General features: G+C 57.4%; 2 protein-coding genes across 2 annotated transcripts in view; both read left to right on the forward strand.

Moving 5' to 3' along the window:
• The window catches only part of HPN (hepsin), a 40,281-nt gene extending 36,669 nt beyond the window's left edge, over window positions 1–3,612 (forward strand). Inside the window, exons 11-13 of the mRNA XM_034756740.1 lie at window positions 1,302–1,444; window positions 1,531–1,695; window positions 1,956–3,612. Of these exons, the coding sequence (XP_034612631.1) occupies window positions 1,302–1,444; window positions 1,531–1,695; window positions 1,956–1,994 (347 nt within the window). The 3' untranslated portion in view covers window positions 1,995–3,612. The remainder of the gene's footprint in view (window positions 1–1,301; window positions 1,445–1,530; window positions 1,696–1,955) is intronic.
• A 6,241-nt stretch (window positions 3,613–9,853) lies between these two features.
• LOC117869690 (sulfotransferase 2B1-like) lies at window positions 9,854–12,508 on the forward strand. The gene is made up of 6 exons (XM_034756741.1): window positions 9,854–9,990; window positions 10,505–10,713; window positions 10,970–11,096; window positions 11,394–11,488; window positions 11,871–12,051; window positions 12,368–12,508. Exons 1-6 carry the CDS (start codon window positions 9,855–9,857, stop codon window positions 12,475–12,477), a joined length of 858 nt encoding a protein of 285 aa, XP_034612632.1. The 5' UTR covers window position 9,854; the 3' UTR covers window positions 12,478–12,508.
• Window positions 12,509–20,052: the final 7,544 nt, after the last annotated feature.

Genomic DNA, 20,052 nt, shown 5'->3' on the forward strand with positions numbered 1-20,052 from the left:
GTTTAACAAAGACAAATGCAAAGTGCTCCACTTAGGAAGGAAAAATCAATTTCACACATACAGAATGGGAAAAGACTGTCTAGGAAGGAGTACGGCAGAAAGGGATCTAGGGGTTATAGTGGACCACAAGCTAAATATGAGTCAACAGTGTGATGCTGTTGCAAAAAAAGCAAACATGATTCTGGGATGCATTAACAGGTGTGTTGTGAGCAAGACACGAGAAGTCATTCTTCCGCTCTACTCTGCTCTGGTTAGGCCTCAGCTGGAGTATTGTGTCCAGTTCTGGGCGCCGCATTTTAAAAAAGATGTGGAGAAATTGGAAAGGGTCCAAAGAAGAGCAACAAGAATGATTAAAGGTCTTGAGAACATGACCTATGAAGGAAAGCTGAAAGAACTGGGTTTGTTTAGTTTGGAAAAGAGAAGACTGAGAGGGGACATGATAGCAGTTTTCAGGTATCTAAAAGGGTGTCATAAGGAGGAGGGAGAGAACTTGTTCACCTTAGCCTTTAAGGATAGAACCAGAAACAATGGGTTTAAACTGCAGCAAGGGAGGTCTAGGTTGGACATTAGGAAAAAGTTCCTAACTGTCAGGGTGGTTAAACACTGGAACAAATTGCCTAGGGAGGTTGTGGAATCTCCATCTCTGGAGATATTTAAGAGTAGGTTAGATAAATGTCTATCAGGGATGGTCTAGACAGTATTTGGTCCTGCCATGTGGGCAGGGGACTGGACTCGATGACCTCTCGAGGTCCCTTCCAGTCCTATAATCTATGAATCTATGAATCTATGCCAGGCGGGCAGTGGCCAGGTTCAGGTGGGGGGCAGATGCCGGGCAGGCGGGGGCCAGGTTCAGATGGGGGGTGGAAGCTAGATGGGTGGGAGCTGGGTTTGTGGTGGGGGGGGCAGATGCCAGGCAGGTGGGGGCCAGGTTCAGATGGGGGGGTGGAAGCTAGATGGGCGGGAGCTGAGTTGGGGGGGCAGATGTCGGGCAGGCGGGGGATGGGTGCAGGGGTTGGTGGACACCGGGTGGCTGGATGCAGGGTTCTGGGTGGGGGAAGAAGCAAGGTGGGCAGGGGCTGGGTGCAGGCAAGTGGATGCCAGGTTGGCAGGGGCAGGAGGGCATAGATTCTGGGAGGGTGGGGCAGATGTGGGGCAGGCAGTGGCTGGAATCAGGGGGGGGGAATGCGGGAGGGGGGGGGCGTTTGCCGGGGGGGGGGGGGCGGGGTTGGGGCGGGTGGATGCAGGGCAAGTGGGGGCAGGGCGGGGGACCCCATGCCCACCTTCCCCCCCATCTCTCCCAGGGCAGCAGTCTGGCATCCTGCAGGAGGCTTCCGTGCCCATCATCAGCACCACTCTGTGCAACTCGCCTGAATACTACGGCAACCAGATCCGCCCCCGCATGTTCTGCGCTGGCTACGCTGAGGGTGGCACCGACGCCTGCCAGGTGGGGCCAGGCGAGGCGGGCGGGGTGGGTGGGCAGTGGGGGCCAGTGCTAGGGCACTCACCCCTTCCCTGTCTCCCTCTTGGCAGGGTGACAGCGGGGGTCCCTTTGTGTGTGAGGACGGCATCTCCCGCACCCCGCGCTGGCGGCTCTGCGGCGTGGTCAGCTGGGGAACCGGCTGCGCCCTGCCCCAAAAGCCGGGGGTCTACACCAAGGTTGGCGCCTTCCACGACTGGATCCACCAGGCCATGAAGGTGTGTGGGGCAGGGATGGTCCCTTCAGTCTATTCCCCCTGAGGTGGGATCGGGGTGGGATCGGGGTGGGATCCCCTCCCAGGTGGGATCCCCCCAGTCTGCCTCCCCATCCCTCCTACTCTGGTCCCCCCAGAGACAGGAGGGATCATCTCTCCAGTGTATTCGCAGAGGGGTGGGATTGCCCCCCCCTCAGCCTGGTTCCCCCAAGTCTGTCCCGCCCCAGCTGTGCCAGCCCCTGATGCCCGTGTCTCTCTTTGCAGACTCACTCCCTGGCCAGCGGGATCGTTTCCCAGCACTGACCCCTGCTGCCTAGGTTCCCGCACAATGGAGTTACGCCACCCCACTGGCGCCAGCCCTCCCCTCGCCCCCCACGCCAGACAGACGCCGCCCCCTCCATTCCAGCCACGACGGGCAGATGTGCCTACATGACCCACTGGACTTTGCGACCCGACAACCTTTGACCTCTGACCCCACAGCGCCTTGTCTGCATTACTGGAATGAGAGTGTGGGTGGGGGTCAGATCCACCTATCACAATGCAGCGTGGCCCTTTAAGCCTCCACCCACCAATGGTGGACTTGTAGATCCACCTATCATAATACAGCACTGGCCCCTTAAGAACCCACCTACCAATGGGGGGGGGTTTTGCAGCGCCAGCCCTTTAAGTCTCCACCCACCAATGGGTTCTTCTGCTAGAGCCCAGCTACTAATAGGGCTGCTCCATAGCCTGCTAGAGTTCTTCATCCTGTGGTTGGGGGGGGGGGAAGGGGGCTGGAGAAGAGCTTCTCTTTGATTGGTTAACAGTGGTGGGAGTGACTGCATAGGCCACACCCTCTGCCGCGCATCAGCCAACCAGGGTGGAGCTGCCTGCCTTTAACCCCTGCAGTTCTGGGCAAGAGCAGCCCCATCAGCCTGGGGCGCCCGGGGGGGATTAGATCCCGACCCACAGCCCTGGGAGGAACCGGGGCACAACCCGGGGGGGCTGAGACAAAGCCCTGCACAGGGTGGAGTAGACCCTGACCCACACCCTGGGAGCAATCCCAATACACAGCCCTGGGGGCTGCTGGACACCTGGGTCCAGAGCTGCTGCCCTAAACCAGGACAGAGCCTCTCCCTGCCCCAGCAGGGCCCCAGAGGGAGGGGCTGCTCACCCCTGCCGGGCTGCCCCCTTCCCAGCAGGCCACACACCTCCACGGGCTGGGAGCCTCCCTCCCAGCACCGAGTCCAAGGTGGCCAACAGCAAATCCCCCCCACCCCATAGTGCCCCCATGGGCAGCACTGCTCCCACCTCCTGTGATTGCCTGCCCCAGCAATGGGTCCTGGGGGGCTGGGAAGGGACCAGGGCTCCCCTTGCATCTATGTGGGGCCCCAGGCTGAGCCCCCTGCATCCCAGTGTATTGGGGGCAGTGTATGGAGGGTCCTATCCCAGCGAGCACCACATCGGTTGGCACACAGCCAGGGCTGTGCATTGGTCAAAGGAGTGGACGTGGGCTGGGAGCCCCATAGCAGGGATTGGGGAGGGCAGGGGGAACAGCTTGGCTTACAGAGGTGAATGTGCACATAGAGCAGGGCCCATCCTCTCTAGCAGGGGGAGACAGACAGACAGACAGACACACACACACACACACACACACACACACCCTCTCCCGCATCCCTGCTACACAAACTCTCACAGATCCCCCAGCCCTGCCCAGCGGGTGACACCTGGGAGTTGTGGCTCAGGTGGCAGAGCCCAAGCTGTAATTTTGCACCCGGCTGCTCCCTGCACAATCCGCCGGGGGCGGGGGGAGGAGGGGGGCTACCTGTACATAGCTTATTCCATTAGCTCCTCTCCCCCGTGCCTTGGGGACGAGTCCCTCCTGTTGTATATGTTTGCACAGTGATCGCTGCAATGAGAAATAAACACCGTTTGGATTAGAGACACGTCTGGGACTCCGTAAACCCCCCCACCTCCAGAGCACATTTGGTTAGGAGATCACCAGCCCTGGCAGCGAAGGCCTTGGCTGCCAGGGTGCCCAGGGGTTTGTTGCTGTGGCCTGGGGACGGAGGTGGGCAGCTGTCCCAAGTTCCCACCTGCCAGGCAGCCGGGCGCTGAGACACCTTTGCCATGGCACCAACTTCCTACTGCACTTCGCTCAGCCGGTGTCCTCGGCTCTGCCATAATACACGGCTAGCCTGGCTCACCGCTTAAAGTTTCCCTCGTCTGCCTTCGTAGAGTGGAAGGCCAGCCGGGCCCGATGGGATCAGCTAGTCCGATCCCCCCGGCCTCGCACAGGCCACTGAACAGTCCCACAATCATTTCTAGAGCCGTGGTTAGAAAAACCCCCCGTCGGGACTGAATTCCCCCTGCAGACTCCCCCACTGACCAGGCCAAAGGTTTCTCTGTGACCGAGTCACAGGTCCATTGCTCTGCAACTGCTCTGTGTGCAGCCAGCCAGGACTCTGGGGTGGCGACTCCCCTCGGGAAACGCTGCCCAGGGCAAAAAACCTCCTCGGCTTCAGCCTTCCTGGTCTGACCGCGGAGCATCCAGCATCCCTGTTCACACCGTACACTTCCCTTTGGCAGGTCTACCTGGACGGGACCCCTGGGGAAGCCAGAGGGCCCTGCACCCCACTCCACAGCCAGCTGTGACTCTCAGCCAGCGTAAAACAGAAGATTTATTAGTTGACAGGATCATAGTGTAGGACAGAGCTTGTTAGCACAGGAATCAGTGACTTTCAGCAAAGTCCATTTTGGGGGGACCCCAGGCTGGATGCCCTGGACTCCCCCCTCTGAGTCCCCAACAGCAAACTGCCCAGCTTCCAGTGACCCGGCCTCCGACACACCCATTGTTCCTCCTGGTCTTTGTCTCGCTTCCCTGGCAAAGCGTCACCTGGTCGCATCCCCCTCCTGGTTCTCAGGTTATGAAAGGCATCAGACATCGCTTATGTGCAGGCAGCTGGAGCCTCTTCATGTGTCCCGAGGGCTTCAGCAAAAGTCACGCACCCTTATTCCCACCACCTAGGCACTGATGCAATATGTGGGGAAACCGAGGCACACAGTATTCATACAAAAGAGTAAGACTCACAGGCTCACATACAACATAAGGGAAAGCCCCTTTCACCCAGGCTGGGGGAGGGATGCTGGGTGAGCTTGGCCGAGTTATGGCTTCGCCCTGTGCCTCGGTTTCCCTACCGGTGGCAAGAAGTGCTCTGGACAAGCTCAGGTCCTGGGCATGGCAGTGTCTGGGCCGCCAGCCTCCGTGGTCATTAAAATTGCAGAACAAACCCCGACACCCAACCCACAACTCACAGGCCACGCTCCTCTCCCAACTCACTGCTGCCCGGCCCGCCCGGCCCTGCTCCTGACACAAGGCTGAGGCACCCAGCATCCCCCATGCACCTCTTTCCATCATTACACACCTGGCGGTAGCCCCCGGCCCCCAGGCAGCACAAAGACAATCCCTCCCCCAGCCAATCTAGCCCCCCAACACCACACCAGCAGCTGGAGGCCATGTGGCTCACCTCCCTGTGGCCAGTGCTGTGGCCACCTACACCCTCCCGAACCTCCCACAGTCTTGCTTGGCAGAACCTTAACCCTTCAGCGCCTGCTTTCCAGAGGGAGGGGGCTGCTGAGCTCAGCCGTCTGGGTGTCATCTCAGCTTGTTGTCAGGGAAGTGTATCATTCTTTGGTCTCTTACTCACTCTGTGGTGCTCACCTGGGGCAGGGTCAGCCTCGCTCTCCAGCAGCCCCATTGCAGAGAGGGGGCCACTGAGAGACAGAGAGTGAAGTAACGTGCACATACTCACAAGGAGGCTTGAGCAGAGGTCCCAGGAGTCCTGGCTCCCAGCCCCACACTCTAAGCGCTAAACCCCACTCCCTGCCCAGAACTGGGGATACAACCTAGGAATCCTGGGTCCCCTCCTGGGCTCTCTGGGCTGCACTGTGCTGCCCCTGCCTCTATAACTCCATGTGTTCTTCCCGTACAGGGCAGAGCACATCGGGCCAAGACTAGGCTGGGATCCAGGCAGCGGTGCTGGAACAATTTGTATCTTGGGGGTGCTGAGAGCCATTGAACTAAACTGTGAACCCTGAATATAATGGAAACCCCACTTCAAGCCTGGGGCGGGGGGGGGGGGGGGGGCGGCACCACCCCCACACTGCTAGTTCCACCACCTATGGATCCAGGGCAGAGTTAAGGGGATTTCAGGCAGCACCTTCACTCTGCATTGCCAGGGGAGTCAGCGCTCAGCCCCGTGACTGGGTCTCAGCTGGGCTTGACGCTTGGTCTGGGGATTCACGGGGCTCTGGGGGTGATGCCCAGCCTAGTACTTGGCGTAGGAGCCATTTCCCCAGCGCAGTGAACCCAGAGGGTCTGATTCCACCAAGCCAAGCGGGAGCTGGGGTGGGTCTGGCCCTGCTGTAACCCTTTGAGTTCTCAGCACAGCCTTCAGATGGGGGGGTTCTCAGTCCTGGAGATGGATGGGCCCAGCCATGGGCAGAAGAGTGGAGGTGGGGGCAGGGAGGGGGAGGTAAGAGTCGGGGTGACGAGAAGGGGATCGACTCCAATGACTCACTTGCCAAGGCCCTGAGAACACACTTGTTGCACCAGCTGTTCTATGCTGCACCTGTCTTTGTTTTTTAACATAGGAAGCAGGAGGGCAGCTGGAAGCTGGGTAGGGAGTAGTGGGGGGGGTGAGCTGTGGGGGAGGGGCTGGAAGCTGGGTCTGAGAGCAGGGTAGGGAGGAGGAGGGGCCTGGGCTGTGATTTTGGGGCTGGAAGCAGGGGGAGCGGTGGAGGGGATTGTGAGCTGGGAGAGGCAGGAGGGGCCTGGGCCATGGTAGTGGGTCTCAGAGCAGCAGGAGGGGGCTGGGAGCCAGGGAAGGGGCTTGGCCGTGGTTGGGGGGCTGGGAGCCAGGGGAGGGAGTCTGAGCTGGGATGAGGCACCGCCAAGTCCCGGCTTTATTTCCTGGGTTAAGAAAATCCATACAGGGGCTTCCTACTAAACAGAGATGTCCCGATTCCACTCCCAGTGCAGCCCCCCCGGGCTCGCCCAGGCCCATGCTGCCCCTTCCCCAGCCCCCGCCTAGCTCCTTTTCCCCCGCCTTGTCTGCCCCCCTCCCCCCTGGGCAGTGGAACACGGCCATGGGAGACCAGATCTACCACACACCTGGGGGCCAGGAGGGGGAGGTTGGGGGGAGGGGGAAGAAAGCAACAGAAAGAGAGTGCGGTGGAGGAGGACAGAGCTGTAGCGGGTTAGGCACCAAAGTGTTAATGCCGGTGCCAGGGTGAGGAGGCAGGAGGCTGGGCCGGAGCGTGGGACAGAGGCAGCCCAGCCCAGACCTGCAGGAGCTGGGGTGAGTACCTGAGCCCCGTGCCTGGGAATTCCCAGCCCCCCAGCGGTCCCCGGCCCAGAGCCCCCTGCTCCCCCGAGGGGATCCTGGCCCCTTCCCAGAAGCCAGAGTCACTGCCCAAGCCGGGGGCAAATCCAGAGCCACCCCAGGGAGCTGCGGCGGGGGGAGCCCTAGTGAGTGCAATGGGGTCACTCCTGATTTACACCGGGGCAGCGAGAGGGGGATCGGCCCCATGACTGCAATGGGGTCACTCCTGATTTACACTGGGTGTAGTGGGGCAGTCACCCCGCTGTGGCCCTGAAAGGGTTAAAAGCCAGCCCTTGGAGAGGGCTGGGGCTGAGAGCCAAGAAGAACCGGCTGATTGGGGGAAGCAGCCACAGCTGGGGCCACACCCAAGTAGGAGACAACTGGCCCTATAAAAGGGCTGTGAGCCAGGCATTAGGTTAGTCTCTCTCTAGCTCTTGGGAGAGAAGGGCCTGGCTGCCTCGCAAGGCAAGGCAGCTTGTGAAGGCCAAAACAGGTACTGGGGGTGCAAAGGTGACCCAGAGCTGGGGTACTGCAGGGGCCTGAGGTAAAGGGCACTGGAGTCTGGGTGGGACACGGGGCCTGAGGCAGGTGAGCTACTGGCCTGCAGAGGTGCTCTGGGCTGAAATCAAGCTCATTCCCAGGATAACCAGCAGGAGGTGCCACACTGGTGAGTCTCACCTTGCTACACCGGGGCAGCGAGAGGGGGACCAGCCCTGTGACCGCAATGGGGTCACTCCTGATTTACACCGGGGCAGCGAGAGGGGGACCGGCCCCGTGACCGCAATGGGGTCACTCCTGATTTACACCGGGGCAGCGAGAGGGGGACTGGCCCTGTGACCGCAATGGGGTGGGGTAGGAGTAAAAGGATCTGTTCAAATCTGGACGTTGGATCCTAGCGGGGCTGATTGGAGGTGGAGGAAGGGAAAAGCCGACTCCGGCGGCTGGGTGTGAAGCACGGGCAGAAGCAGTTTTCTAAGGACTCAAAACCCAGCAGACCGGTTCAGTCCCTGAGGACCAGGAAGCCTGGTGGCCAGTCGGGGGGACTAGCCGACCAAGGGGGGGTTGGAACAAACTGATAAATTTAACAGTGCCCCCGGCCCAGCCCAGAGGGTCCCCCCAGGAGCTGGGAATGAGCCCAGCTAGGAAATAGCAGCACAACTGACTGCGGAATGAAAGGGCTAGAAACTAAGAAAGCAAATCGATTCGGCTCCAGGTGCGCGCACACCGGGAACGCTGCGTGCAGTGCTGGCCGCCCTGTCTCAGAACGGGTACAGGGGTTTGCAAAAGGTGCAGAAAACGGGGAACAAAAATGCTGAGGGGGTTGGCAGAGCTTCTGTGGGAGAGGAGAGTCTAGCCTGGGACGGTACGGCTTGGAGGAGAGACGGCTGCGTGGGGATGACGGAGGTCTCTGGATCCTGCCTGGGGTGGAGACCATGACTAGGGCCACGTAACACAAGGACCATGGGTTGCCCGACATAGCAAAGGAATCCCCCCCCCCTTCACCTGGCCCACTGCCAGCCTGTGCCCCTCGCTGGCCGGGTGCGTTGTAACGGGCTCAACGGAGCATGAGGTAAGTGCCTGAAGGACAGGACCTTTGCTGGCCACTAGCCAGGATGGGCAGGACGCAGCCCCACGCTCTGGGGGTCCCTAAACCTCTCATCATCAGAAGCTGGCAGGATCACGCCATGACTGCAGTGTGCGGGGGGGGGGGGCAAGGGGGGTGTCAGACAGGATCTCAGGCTAGATGGACCCTGGGCTGACCCAGCAGGGCCCTTCTTAAATCCCCCCTGCTCCCGTCCCTCCCCCCCCACAGCTCGACAGGGCCCATGTCCCCAGCCTGACCCTCTCCGTGCCCAAGGGCGTGTTCCCCTCCAGGATGCCCCAGCTCTGATCCTGCCCAAGGGCAGGGCTTGGCTGGGGAATGGGACACGGGGCCTTTCCCCTCCCGAGGGTGCCAGCTGTGATCTGGTCGCAGGGCAGGGCCTGGCAGGCTCAGGTACTGCTGTGCAGGGATTAGCTGTATCCCTAGGGTGGAGATATCTGCAAACCCAAACCCACAACAGGCACTAATCGGCGCCCCCGGGGGAGAGGCTGAATGGGCCATGGAGCCTGAACTCCCAGCTCCCCATGAAGGGGCTGAGGTGGAGCAGGGATGGGGGGGTGACTCAGGCTGGCTAATGACGTGCTGCCATGAAAGCAACCCCTTCCCGGGGGGGGAATGACAGGATCTGCCACACGCCTGCCCCCTCCACTCCCACACCAGACCCCCGGCACCCGACACAGCTGGGAAGGGGCACAGGGACCTGCCAGTGACAGGGAGCCAGGAGCGACCCCAGATGACAGGCCCTGGGGGATTAAAGGCACTAGCTCTTCCCAGGTACAAAGGTCACTGTGCCGGCCAGGGCGTGCCCAACAGGGTCCAGGTGTCGCTGGGGGAGAGCAGGCGGGGAGCAGAGTGCCTGGGCCTGTCACACAACCCCACAGAGGGCTCCCACCACAGGCACGGGGCTGTTCTCCCGGCCGCAGCCACCAGGACAGGCCCTAGAGTCATTCCGGGACCACGCCAAGGAATCGGCTCAACCAGTGCTGAGATGCAACTGGCTCTGGGGTGGGACAGCTAAGTAACAGCCTCACCCTGCTCCCTGGAGCACGGTGCCCCCTGCTGAGCCACCGCCCCACTCCCTGCACCACAGTGCCCCCTACTGAGCCCCTTGCCATGCCCCCTGCAGCACGGTGCCCCCTAGTATCACAAGGGGGACAGCACTGATGCCAGGAGGTCTGTCTCTGTCCCAGCCTTGCCATGGCGTGTGACTACTTCACCCACAAGGGGGTACTGTTTCCATGCCTGGATTACTCCCCTGAGGTACTGAGCAACGTGGAGAACGAATTCCAGGTGCGGGACGACGACGTCTTCAACATCACCTACCCCAAGTCAGGTAGGGGAGAGCGGGGGCAGAGGGGTGGAGGAGGGAGTTTCCTGACACACATACAGACATTAAATGGAAACACCAAACGTGGCAGCTGAAAGGTTGCAATGTCTCACAACCTGCTTTCCTAGATGTCAGAGCCCTGGCTCTCACGCCCCCAGCCCGGAGTGAGACAAAGCAGGCTGCTCCCTGGGGCCCAACTCGCTCACCTGGCACTAGGCTGGCTCTCTGCAGATGGGCTCTGATCACAGGCTTCCCCCAGAGCTGCTGGCAGGGTCAGGAGACCCGTGATACAGCAAAACAAGAGCTGATTTTAGCAGTCAATGCACCTCAGTGAATGTGGCAGGGGGCTGGGAACCAGGACTCCTGGGTCCGATCCCCAGATCTGGGAAGGGGAGTCTGGTGGGTTAAAGCAGAAGGTCTGGGAGCCAGGACTGTTGGGTTCCCTCCCTGGCTCTGGGAGCGGAGGGGGACCTAGTGAGTGGAGGGATTATTTCAGGCCCATTAACCCTTTCACCCCCAGGCACTAACTGGATGCTGGAGATCCTGAGTCTGATCCGTTGTGACGGGGACCCCGGCTGGGTGCGCAGCGTGCTGAACTGGGAGCGGGCGCCCTGGGTGGAGAACCGGACGGGGCTGGAGGCTGCCCTGAAATACCCCCCGCCCCGGCTGCTCTGCTCCCACCTCCCCGTCCAGCTCTTCCCCAAGTCCCTGCAGCGCTCCAAGGCCAAGGTGAGAGAGCAGGGCTGCGGGTCGGGATTGAGGGGCACCGACAGGGCTGTGCGTTGGGACGGGGGTGAATCCAGGGCTGCTGCTGGGTGTGAGTTACAGCAATGTGGGCGTGCGGAAGAGCAGCCAGTGGGGTGAGGTGAATCCTTCTCCCTCCAGAGAGGGTGGGGAGGTGACGGCCCAGGGTGGGTGGCTAATCGCTGGGTTCACTTGTCATCCCCCTCCCCCGAGTGGTAGTGACCCCCTTCCCTCCCCCCAGATCATCTACACCCTGCGCTGCCCCAAGGACGTCCTGGTCTCGCTGTACCACTTCTCCAAGCTTCTGTGTCTCTTCAAGGACCCTGGCTCACTGGACTCCTTCCTCGAGGACTTCCTGAGTGGGAACGGTGAGCAGCACCCCGGCCACTTGAGTCGGACACCTGGGTTCCAAGCAAGTCACAAGTGCTTTGAGTTTGTGCCTCCCCAGCCCTTTGTCCAGGACCTGGCACAGCTCAGAGCCCCCCTCCCCAAACAGCCGCAGCACAACCAGGGGTCTGCAAACACCACTGACGACCAGCCCACCCCTCCTCCCAGTGCCAGGATAGAACCCAGGTGTCCCAGGCCCCTGCAGTCCCCAGCAGACCAGGGTGGAGGGGCCGGGTGGTGCCAGCTCTGGGGTCACCGTGCCACTCTCCCCTGCACAGTGCCGTATGGCTCCTGGTTCGACCACATCACTGGTTGGATGGGGCTGAAGGGCAACGAGAACTTCTTCTCCATCACCTACGAGGAGCTGCAGCAGGTAGGGAAACCCCGCCCTTGGGTCATGCCCACACATAACTCCACCCCCTGGGGCCACCCCCACACGTAACCCTGCCCCTGAGACCTCATCTGCACATAGCCCCGCCCCTGTGGACACACCTACACTTAACCTCATCCCTGTGGCTATGCCCACATATCATCATCCTGCCCCCTGGGGCCATGCCCAAATATAACCTAGCTCCCGTGGGCTGAGCCAAACCCACACTTAACCCCACCCCAGGCAGCCAAGGTAGCTTGTGGCCAAGGCCCTCTGCCCTCAGAGGCATCTGTTTGTCTGGACCCCATGGGGAGCAGAACCTTCTGTGTGGGGAAACTGAGGAACCCCAGATCCCACCCTTCACAGCAGTGGATGTCTCCCTCAGGATCCGTGGGGCAGCGTGCAGAGAATCTGCCACTTCCTGGGGAAGGAGCTGAGTGAGGAGCAAGTGGCCGCGGTGGTGGAGAATGCCTCCTTCCAGAGCATGAAGGGGAACAAAATGTCGAACTTCTCCCAGCTGAGGGACGAGTACATGGACCACCAGAAGGGGGAATTCCTGAGGAAAGGTGAGTCCAGGTTGGGGGCTGCAGGTCAGGATTAAGGGGCACTGGCAGAGCTGCATGAGGCAGGGCCAGGAGAGCTGGGGGCTTTAGGTCAGGAGTGAGGGGCGTGGGCAGAGGTTGCGGGGGCAGGGCTGGGGAGCAGAGGCTGCGGGTTGGGAGTGAGGGGCGTGGGCAGAGGTTGCGGGGGCAGGGCTGGGGAGCAGGGGCTGCGGGTTGGGAGTGAGGGGCATGGGCAGAGGTTGCGGGGGCAGGGCTGGGGAGCAGGGGCTGTGGGTTGGGAGTGAGGGACACTCTAGACTATGTCCCCTGTGGTTTGCAGGGATCTGCGGTGACTGGAGGAACCATCTCTCGGAGGTTCAGAGACAACGATTCGACACCGTTTACCAGGAGCAGATGCAGGGTCTGGGCATGACCTTCCCCTGGGACTGACGGCCCCGCACCCACCACATCTGCACCTGCAATACACCGGCCCTGTGCTACCCACGTGCTGCTGCTCCTCCTGTGCCCTTGGAGATGCCCCCTGGGGCCACATCACTGGGCTGGGGTGTGTGACCAGCAGGGGGCAGCACCCATCCATGGGTTACTAAGAACAAAGCCAGACACTGTACATGTTGCTTTTGCCTAAACCTGATGGGCTTGTTAGTATAGTATGGGAATGGATAAGAGCAGTTAGTGTTACTGGGTATGGTGGGACTGTATAGACCAGGGTAGGCAACCTTTCAGAAGTGGTGTGCCAAGTCTTCATTTATTCACTCTAATTTAAGGTTTTGCGTGCCAGTAATACATTTTAACGTTTTTAGAAGGTCTCTTTCTCTAACTAAACTATTGTATGTAAAGTAAACAAGGTTTTCAAAATGTTTAAGAAGCATCATTTAAAATTAAATTAAAATGCTGATCTTACGCCACCAGCCTGCTCAGCTCGCTGCCAGCCTGGGCTTCTGTTCACCTAGGCCGGCAGAGGGCTGAGCAGGGCCTATGGCTAGGACCCCAGACCTGCGGGGGGGGGGGGGTGTGGGGGGGGAGGGGGGGGGGGGGGGGGTGGAGGGCAGAAGGCTTGGCTCGTGGGGGGAGCAGCTCATGGCAGGGGGCTGGAATGGATATGCTCTGTTCCTACCTCTCTCTGTGTCCTCTAGGGAGCTGTGTGCACACTGCCACTCTTCCCCCTCCCGCTTGCTAGGGCCATCAGCTGATTGGTGCAGGGACGGAGAGGAGGGGGGGCAGGAAAGCACCACACTGGGGGAAAAAGTGGGGGAGGGGGGAAGCTTGGCTGCTGCAGAACCAAGCTTCTGCCCCCGCAGGGGAGAGTGGTGGGCAGGGGTGGGGCTGGGGGCCGGGACCACAGCAGGGAGCTGCGTGCCACTCAGAATCGGTTCGTGTTCCCTAGGTTGCCGACCCCTAGTATAGATGCGTGCACATTTGAAGACTGCCTCAGCTCCTTATCTCAAGGTGGGTCAAACAACCAGTTGGGGGGGGCAAGGGGGGCTGGGGGGATAGGCATCAGAACACTAAAAGGCAGAGAAAGGCCTGGCCTTGGCCAGAGCACAACCTCACTCCTTACCCCTCCCAGGGGGCACCAAAGGGGTGGGACGAAGACCCCAACTCGTGACCCTCCACAAGGGAACATCACCATAGGCTGTAAGCAGGAGTGGCAGGTTTGTATCATTTTTGGTAGTGCGCAGAATAGGTCCAAGTCTCTCACCCCCCACTTTGTCAGCCAATCTATAGTAACTCCTCACTTAATTGTCCTGGTTAATGTTTTGTTATGTTGCGGATCAATTAGAGCAGTGGCTCTCAAACTTTTTTTGCGGACCACTGGAAAATTGCTGAGGGTCTCGGCGGACCCGTTAATGATCTTTCTAAATGTTGTTTGTACCGTTAGCTAACTATTGTAAAGTGCTTTGGATAAAAGCACTATATAAAAACCCTTAATACACCTCTATCCCGGCTATAACACTGTCCTCGGGAGCCAAAAAATCTTACCGCATTATAGGTGAAACCGCGTTATATTGAACTTGGGCTATATAAAAACCCTTAATAATAATTAAGGTTTTTTTGTTCTACATATAAAAGCACACAACTCATACTTGAATATGAGTACAGGCGTGTCTCATTTTACGCTGGGGTTACGTTCTGCTGTCAGCGTGTAAAGGGAAAATCGCGTATAGTCAAAACTACATTGAGTCTAATGGCGGGTGGAATCATCCGCACTACAGGTACAGCATTTAAATTGTTGTTTTTCTGTTTTTTGTTTTTGCCGACCACGCACAGCTGAATTCGTGCGTGTTAAATGCACATAAGATGAGACTCGCCTGTAGTCTTAACCTTTCTAAGGCGACGGATGTGCCCTCTTTCCCCTGCTGCAGCAGCCTCCGGCCTGGGAAGGAGGGGGCGTCTCTCCCTGGCAGTCGCAGCCCTGGAGCTGTGGAAAATCACCTCTTTCTCTGGCCGCCACAGCCCTACATGACACAAATTCCCCCCAACCCCCTCTTCTCACCCCACTGTTCCCTCCCACCTACCCCCTCTTCCCCCTAAGGCCACCACCTCACCTTACATGTGCATCTTCTCCAGGGTGCAGGCACCTAATTAGTGGAGCCACACCTGCGCCTTCATTCTCTGATGTGCGGCTGCCCAGGCATGCTCCATAGAGGGAACTATCCACCGGCCACCTCAATGGAGCTCGGTCCATGGACCACAGTTTGAGAACCTCAGTTGAAGGTGCTCATTTGAAGTTGCACTATGCTCCCTTATAGTGTTGTTTGGCAGCCGCCTGCTTTGTCCGCTGTCCGTTGGAGCTGGCTGGTGGGGGCTTGGAACCAGCGTCGGCCGGCAGCCGCCATCACCTCCCCTGAGTTCCCTGGGGGGCCCAGCAGCCTATCAATTGCTGGCAGTTCAGCTGCCCCTCCCTCCACTGCCGTGTGCTGCTCCTGCCCTATGCCTTGCGGCTGCTCCCTGAACCTCCAGCTTGCTGTGCAGATGTGGGGAAGACAGATGCTGATGTCAGCATGTCCCCCTCCCCCCACTCCTGCCCCCACTCCCATACCCCATCTCCATCGGGGCGGGGGAGACACACAACAGGGCTCAGGACGGAGGGAGCTTGCTGGCAGCAGCTGCTGTCTCAATTTGCTGATCTATTTAAAAAGGCAATGTACTTAGAGGGGGGGGTCAGCGTACTTAAAGGGGCAATGCGTGTGTCTGTCTGTCTCTCTCTCTCTCACACGGTGTGTGTCTCTGTCTCTCTCTGCCACGCTGTCTCCCCTCCCGCCGTTCCTGCTGCCTTGTAGAATGTGAGGCTACATTAAAAGCAATGTTTTAACTCTTGAGGGCTCAGCCAAGTGCTAGTTCATCATTTAGCAGTAAGGCTCCCTGGGAAATATCCCACCCTCTGACTCCACCACCTCAACCAAGCTTCACAATCATCATTGCTGTGTACAGTATTAAATTGTTTTAAAACTTATACTGTTTATATGTGTGTGTGTGTGTGTGTGTGTGTGTGTGTATATATATAAAAATATAGTCTTTGTTTGGCAAAAAAAAATTCCCTGGAACCTAACCCCGCCTATTTACATTAATTCTTATGGGGAAATTGGATTCGCTTAACATCGTTTTGCTTAAAGTCGCATTCTTCAGGAACAGAACTACAGCGTTAAGCGAGGAGTTACTGTATATTTTTTAAAATAATGGAAAAATGAGGGCTCTGGGGTGGGGCTGGTGATGAGGAGTTTGTGGTGTGGGAGGGGGCTCAGAGCTAGGACAGAGGGTTGGGGTACAGGGGTGAGGGCTCTGGGGTGGCGCAGGGCTGGGGATGAAGAGTTTGGGGTACAGGCAGGCCAGAGAGGAGGACTCCCCCCAGCCCTCTCCTCACCAGCAGCAGTGAGCTCTGGGGAAGGGGCCCCCCTATTCCCTCCCCCCCCCGCACCACACTCATCTCACACCACTGTCACTGCACGTGGTCCTAGGGCCCCTCTCAGGTCCAGGAAGCCCCCTCACCTCCGCTGGCATGGGTGCTGGGGGGGGGAGCTGCCATCACATGTGCGCCTCCTCCCCTGCTGCTGCCCCTCACTGTAGCCTCACTGGGGGTGGGAGGTGGGGCTGGGCCAGGAGCAGTGACTGCGGGGGGGAGGGGCCCTGTGCTGGTTGAGGGTCCCGCTGGAAAAGGGAAGGGTCCGAGGCGGAAGGGCAGGGGAAGGGCAGCCTGCCCTGGCACTAGTGGATGGGAGGCACTAGGACCCTGCGGCAGCAGTTGATGCTGGCAGCCGAGGCAGCGGAGCTGCAGGGGAGAGGCAGTGACACTCAGGGGCAGCAAGTGGGGACCGGGGCACATTTGGGGGAGGTGCGGGGGGAGGGCAGCGGGCGGAGCTGGGGGAGAGATCCAGCCCCAAACATTGGTGGAGCTGGGTCCCTGGGCCCTGAATATTGCTGGAGCCCGGGCACCACGAGCCCATACAACTCACCACCCCTGGTTGTAAGGGGTGGGACTAGGGGCCTGCCCGGCAGGTATATTTGGGCTGCTAAGGAGAAGGTGGGAAATGGGGACCAGGGATCGGGGCACAGATGAGGCTCTGCAGTGTCAGAGCTGGGAAGGGGGGCATGGGGTAAAGGCTATGTGGTGTCAGAGCCTGGGAAGGGGGACACGGGGTAAAGGCTCTGCAGTGTCAGAGCTGGGAACAGACACTATCGGCGTGTAGAGCTCCCGATATGTGTGCTTGGAACTAACCCCAATAACCGTCGCATTGCCTGCACTTCGGACTTCTGGGCTTCTGCTTTCTGTCTGCGGGACAAGAACCGGGGGAGAGGGTGAAGGGAAAGCCCTCTAACATCTTGGTGCTGTGATTCAGATGCATCACACTGGACAGGTAAGTAGCAGCCAGATAAGTCCCCCTCCCCATCAGCCCGCGCAGCTGCTTGGAGGGGTCTGGTTAGCGCTCATGGTGGTAGTTTCGGGTCCTTGCAAGCTGGGGTAATGGTCTTTTTGGATAAGTAGATATGGAAGAATCAGGGCCCATTCCCGGCACGGGGGTTCAACCTGGGATGAGATTAAAAAGGAAATCGGAGCAGTGTTAGGGGACCGAGAGGGTTAGGGGGTGGCTGAGGATCCCACCCTCCTTGGTAAGTGGGTAGCAGAAGGAGGTCCATGCCCATGGGGACAGGATACCTTCAGGGAAAGGAGGCACTTCAGTCCATTTGTAAGAGGTTTGGTGTAAAGGCAGCATTATAGAGTCATAGATTCTAGGACTGGAAGGGACCTCGAGAGGTCATCGAGTCCAGTCCCCTGCCCTCATGGCAGGACCAAATACTGTCTAGACCATCCCTGATAGACATTTATCTAACCTACTCTTAAATATCTCCAGAGCTGGAGATTCCACAACCTTCCTAGGCAATTTATTCCAGTGTTAAACCACCCTGACAGTTAGGAACTTTTTCCTAATGTCCAACCTAGACCTCCCTTGCTGCAGTTTAAACCCATTGCTTCTTGTTCTATCCTTAGAGGCTAAGGTGAACAAATTTTCTCCCTCCTCCTTATGACACCCTTTTAGATACCTGAAAACTGCTATCATGTCCCCTCTCAGTCTTCTCTTTTCCAAACTAAACAAACCCAATTCTTTCAGCCTTTCTTCATAGGTCATGTTCTCAAGACCTTTAATCATTCTTGTTGCTCTTCTCTGGACTCTCTCCAATTTCTCCACATCTTTCTTGAAATGCGGTGCCCAGAACTGGACACAATACTCCAGCTGAGGCCTAACCAGCGCAGAGTAGAGCGGAAGAATGACTTCTCGTGTCTTGCTCACAACACATCTGTTAATACATCGCAGAATCATGTTTGCTTTTTATGTAACAGCACCACACTGTTGACTCATATTTAGCTTGTGGTCCACTATAACCCCTAGATCCCTTTCTGCCGTACTCCTTCCTAGTCTCTTCCCATTCTGTATGTGTGAAACTGATTTTTCCTTCCTAAGTGGAGCACTTTGCATTTGTCTTTGTTAAACTTCATCCTGTTTACCTCAGCCCATTTCTCCAATTTGTCCAGATCATTTTGAATTATGACCCTGTCCTCCAAAGCAGTTGCAATCCCTCCCAGTTTGGTATCATCTGCAAACTTAATAAGCGTACTTTCTATGCCAATATCTAAGTCGTTGATGAAGATATTGAACAGAGCCGGTCCCAAAACAGACCCCTGCGGTACCCCACTCGTTATGCCTTTCCAGCAGGATTGGGAACCATTAATAACAACTCTCTGAGTACGGTTATCCAGCCAGTTATGCACCCACCTTATAGTAGCCCCATCTAAATTGTATTTGCCTAGTTTATCGATAAGAATATCATGCGAGACCGTATCAAATGCGTTACTAAAGTCTAGGTATACCACGTCCACAGCTTCTCCCTTATCCACAAGACTTCTTATCCTATCAAAGAAAGCTATCAGATTGGTTTGACACAATTCGTTCTTTACAAATCCATGCTGGCTATTCCCTATCACCTTACCACCTTCCAAGTGTTTGCAGATGATTTCCTTAATTACTTGCTCCATTATCTTCCCTGGCACAGAAGTTAAACTAACTGGTCTGTAGTTTCCTGGGTTGTTTTTATTTCCCTTTTTATAGATGGGCACTATATTTGCCCTTTTCCAGGCTTCTGGAATCTCTCCCTTCTCTCATGATTTTCCAAAGATAATAGCTAGAGGCTCAGATACCTCCTCTATTAGCTCCTTGAGTATTCTAGGATGCATTTCATCAGGCCCTGATGACTTGCAGGCATCTAACTTTTCTAAGTGATTTTTAACTTGTTCTTTTTTTATTTTATCTGCTAAACATACCCCCTTCCCATTAGCATTCGCTATGTTAGGCATTCCTTCAGACTTCTCGGTGAAGACTGAAACAAAGAAATCATTAAGCATCTCTGCCATTTCCAAGTTTCCTGTTACAGTTTCTCCCTCTTATGGGAAGCTGCCAGTAACAGTTTGGTGCTACTCCAGAAAGGCAACTGGAGGATTGGAAATTAGAGTTAGGGGTGGGTAAAGGTGATTTGGCACTACAGGGTTTGGAGTCAGAAGCAGAGTTAAGAGACAGCAGCTTGACTTGGTCCTAGGGGAGTGAAGGAAAAAAGGTTTCAAAGTGAAAACTGGAGAGCGAGTGGGTTAACCATGGAGTTGTTTGGAAACACTTAACTGCAATGGATACTCCCGGGGGAATCCAGCGCTACTGCGCAGGCACATATTTAACCAGCCCCGCCATATCTAATTTTTTTGTGCAGAAAAAAGCTTTTGCCAAGTTGTTGCTGTAGTTCTGCCTTTTGCCCACCTGAGGGCACTGTGGCACAATAACAGCAGCAGTTCCCAGCAGAAAATAACTGCTGCACATCTGCCTTTAGCCCACCAGAGGGCGCTGGGTGATAGAACACAGCAACAGCTCCTGGCCAGCTAGGGAAGAGAGAGAGCTGCCTAGTGGGGGAGGACAGACTGGGGCAGGAGCTCAATGGGAGTGGAGGCGCAGGGCCATGGGGATGGGGGAGGGGGGCAGAGCTACATAGGGATGGGGGAGCGGCTGGGTGAGGGCACAGAGACACATATGGGGACAGGGGCAGATGTGCCTGACTGAATAGAAGAGGCTTGGGGTCAGCCAGGGTCAGCATGGGGGGAGTTTCCAAACAATCCCTCCCCACCCCCATCCCCTAAAACCTGTTCCATACTATTCCCACCCACACCCAACAACCCTCCAAGTTCACGCGCAGGCTCCTGCCCAACAATTTAGTTCCTTGTTCCTCAGCCCCTCTGTGACCCACGACTCCCCCGAGCCTTTGCACTGCGTCTGAGGGAGGTGGGAAATACGGTTCTGTATTGTAGTTTAAATGAATTATCACTCAGAGTTCTGTATGCCTAGAAAGGAATCTAGCTGTCAAAAAAACATTTCCTGAATCTTTTTTGGTGTCTGTATTGTGACAGACATACTTGCTGACAGGCATTTTGAAATAAATGACCAAAAATAATTGAAACTGGTGTGATTATAT

This window comes from Trachemys scripta, chromosome 24, assembly GCF_013100865.1.
Source record: "Trachemys scripta elegans isolate TJP31775 chromosome 24, CAS_Tse_1.0, whole genome shotgun sequence".
Taxonomy (NCBI): Eukaryota; Metazoa; Chordata; order Testudines; family Emydidae; genus Trachemys; species Trachemys scripta.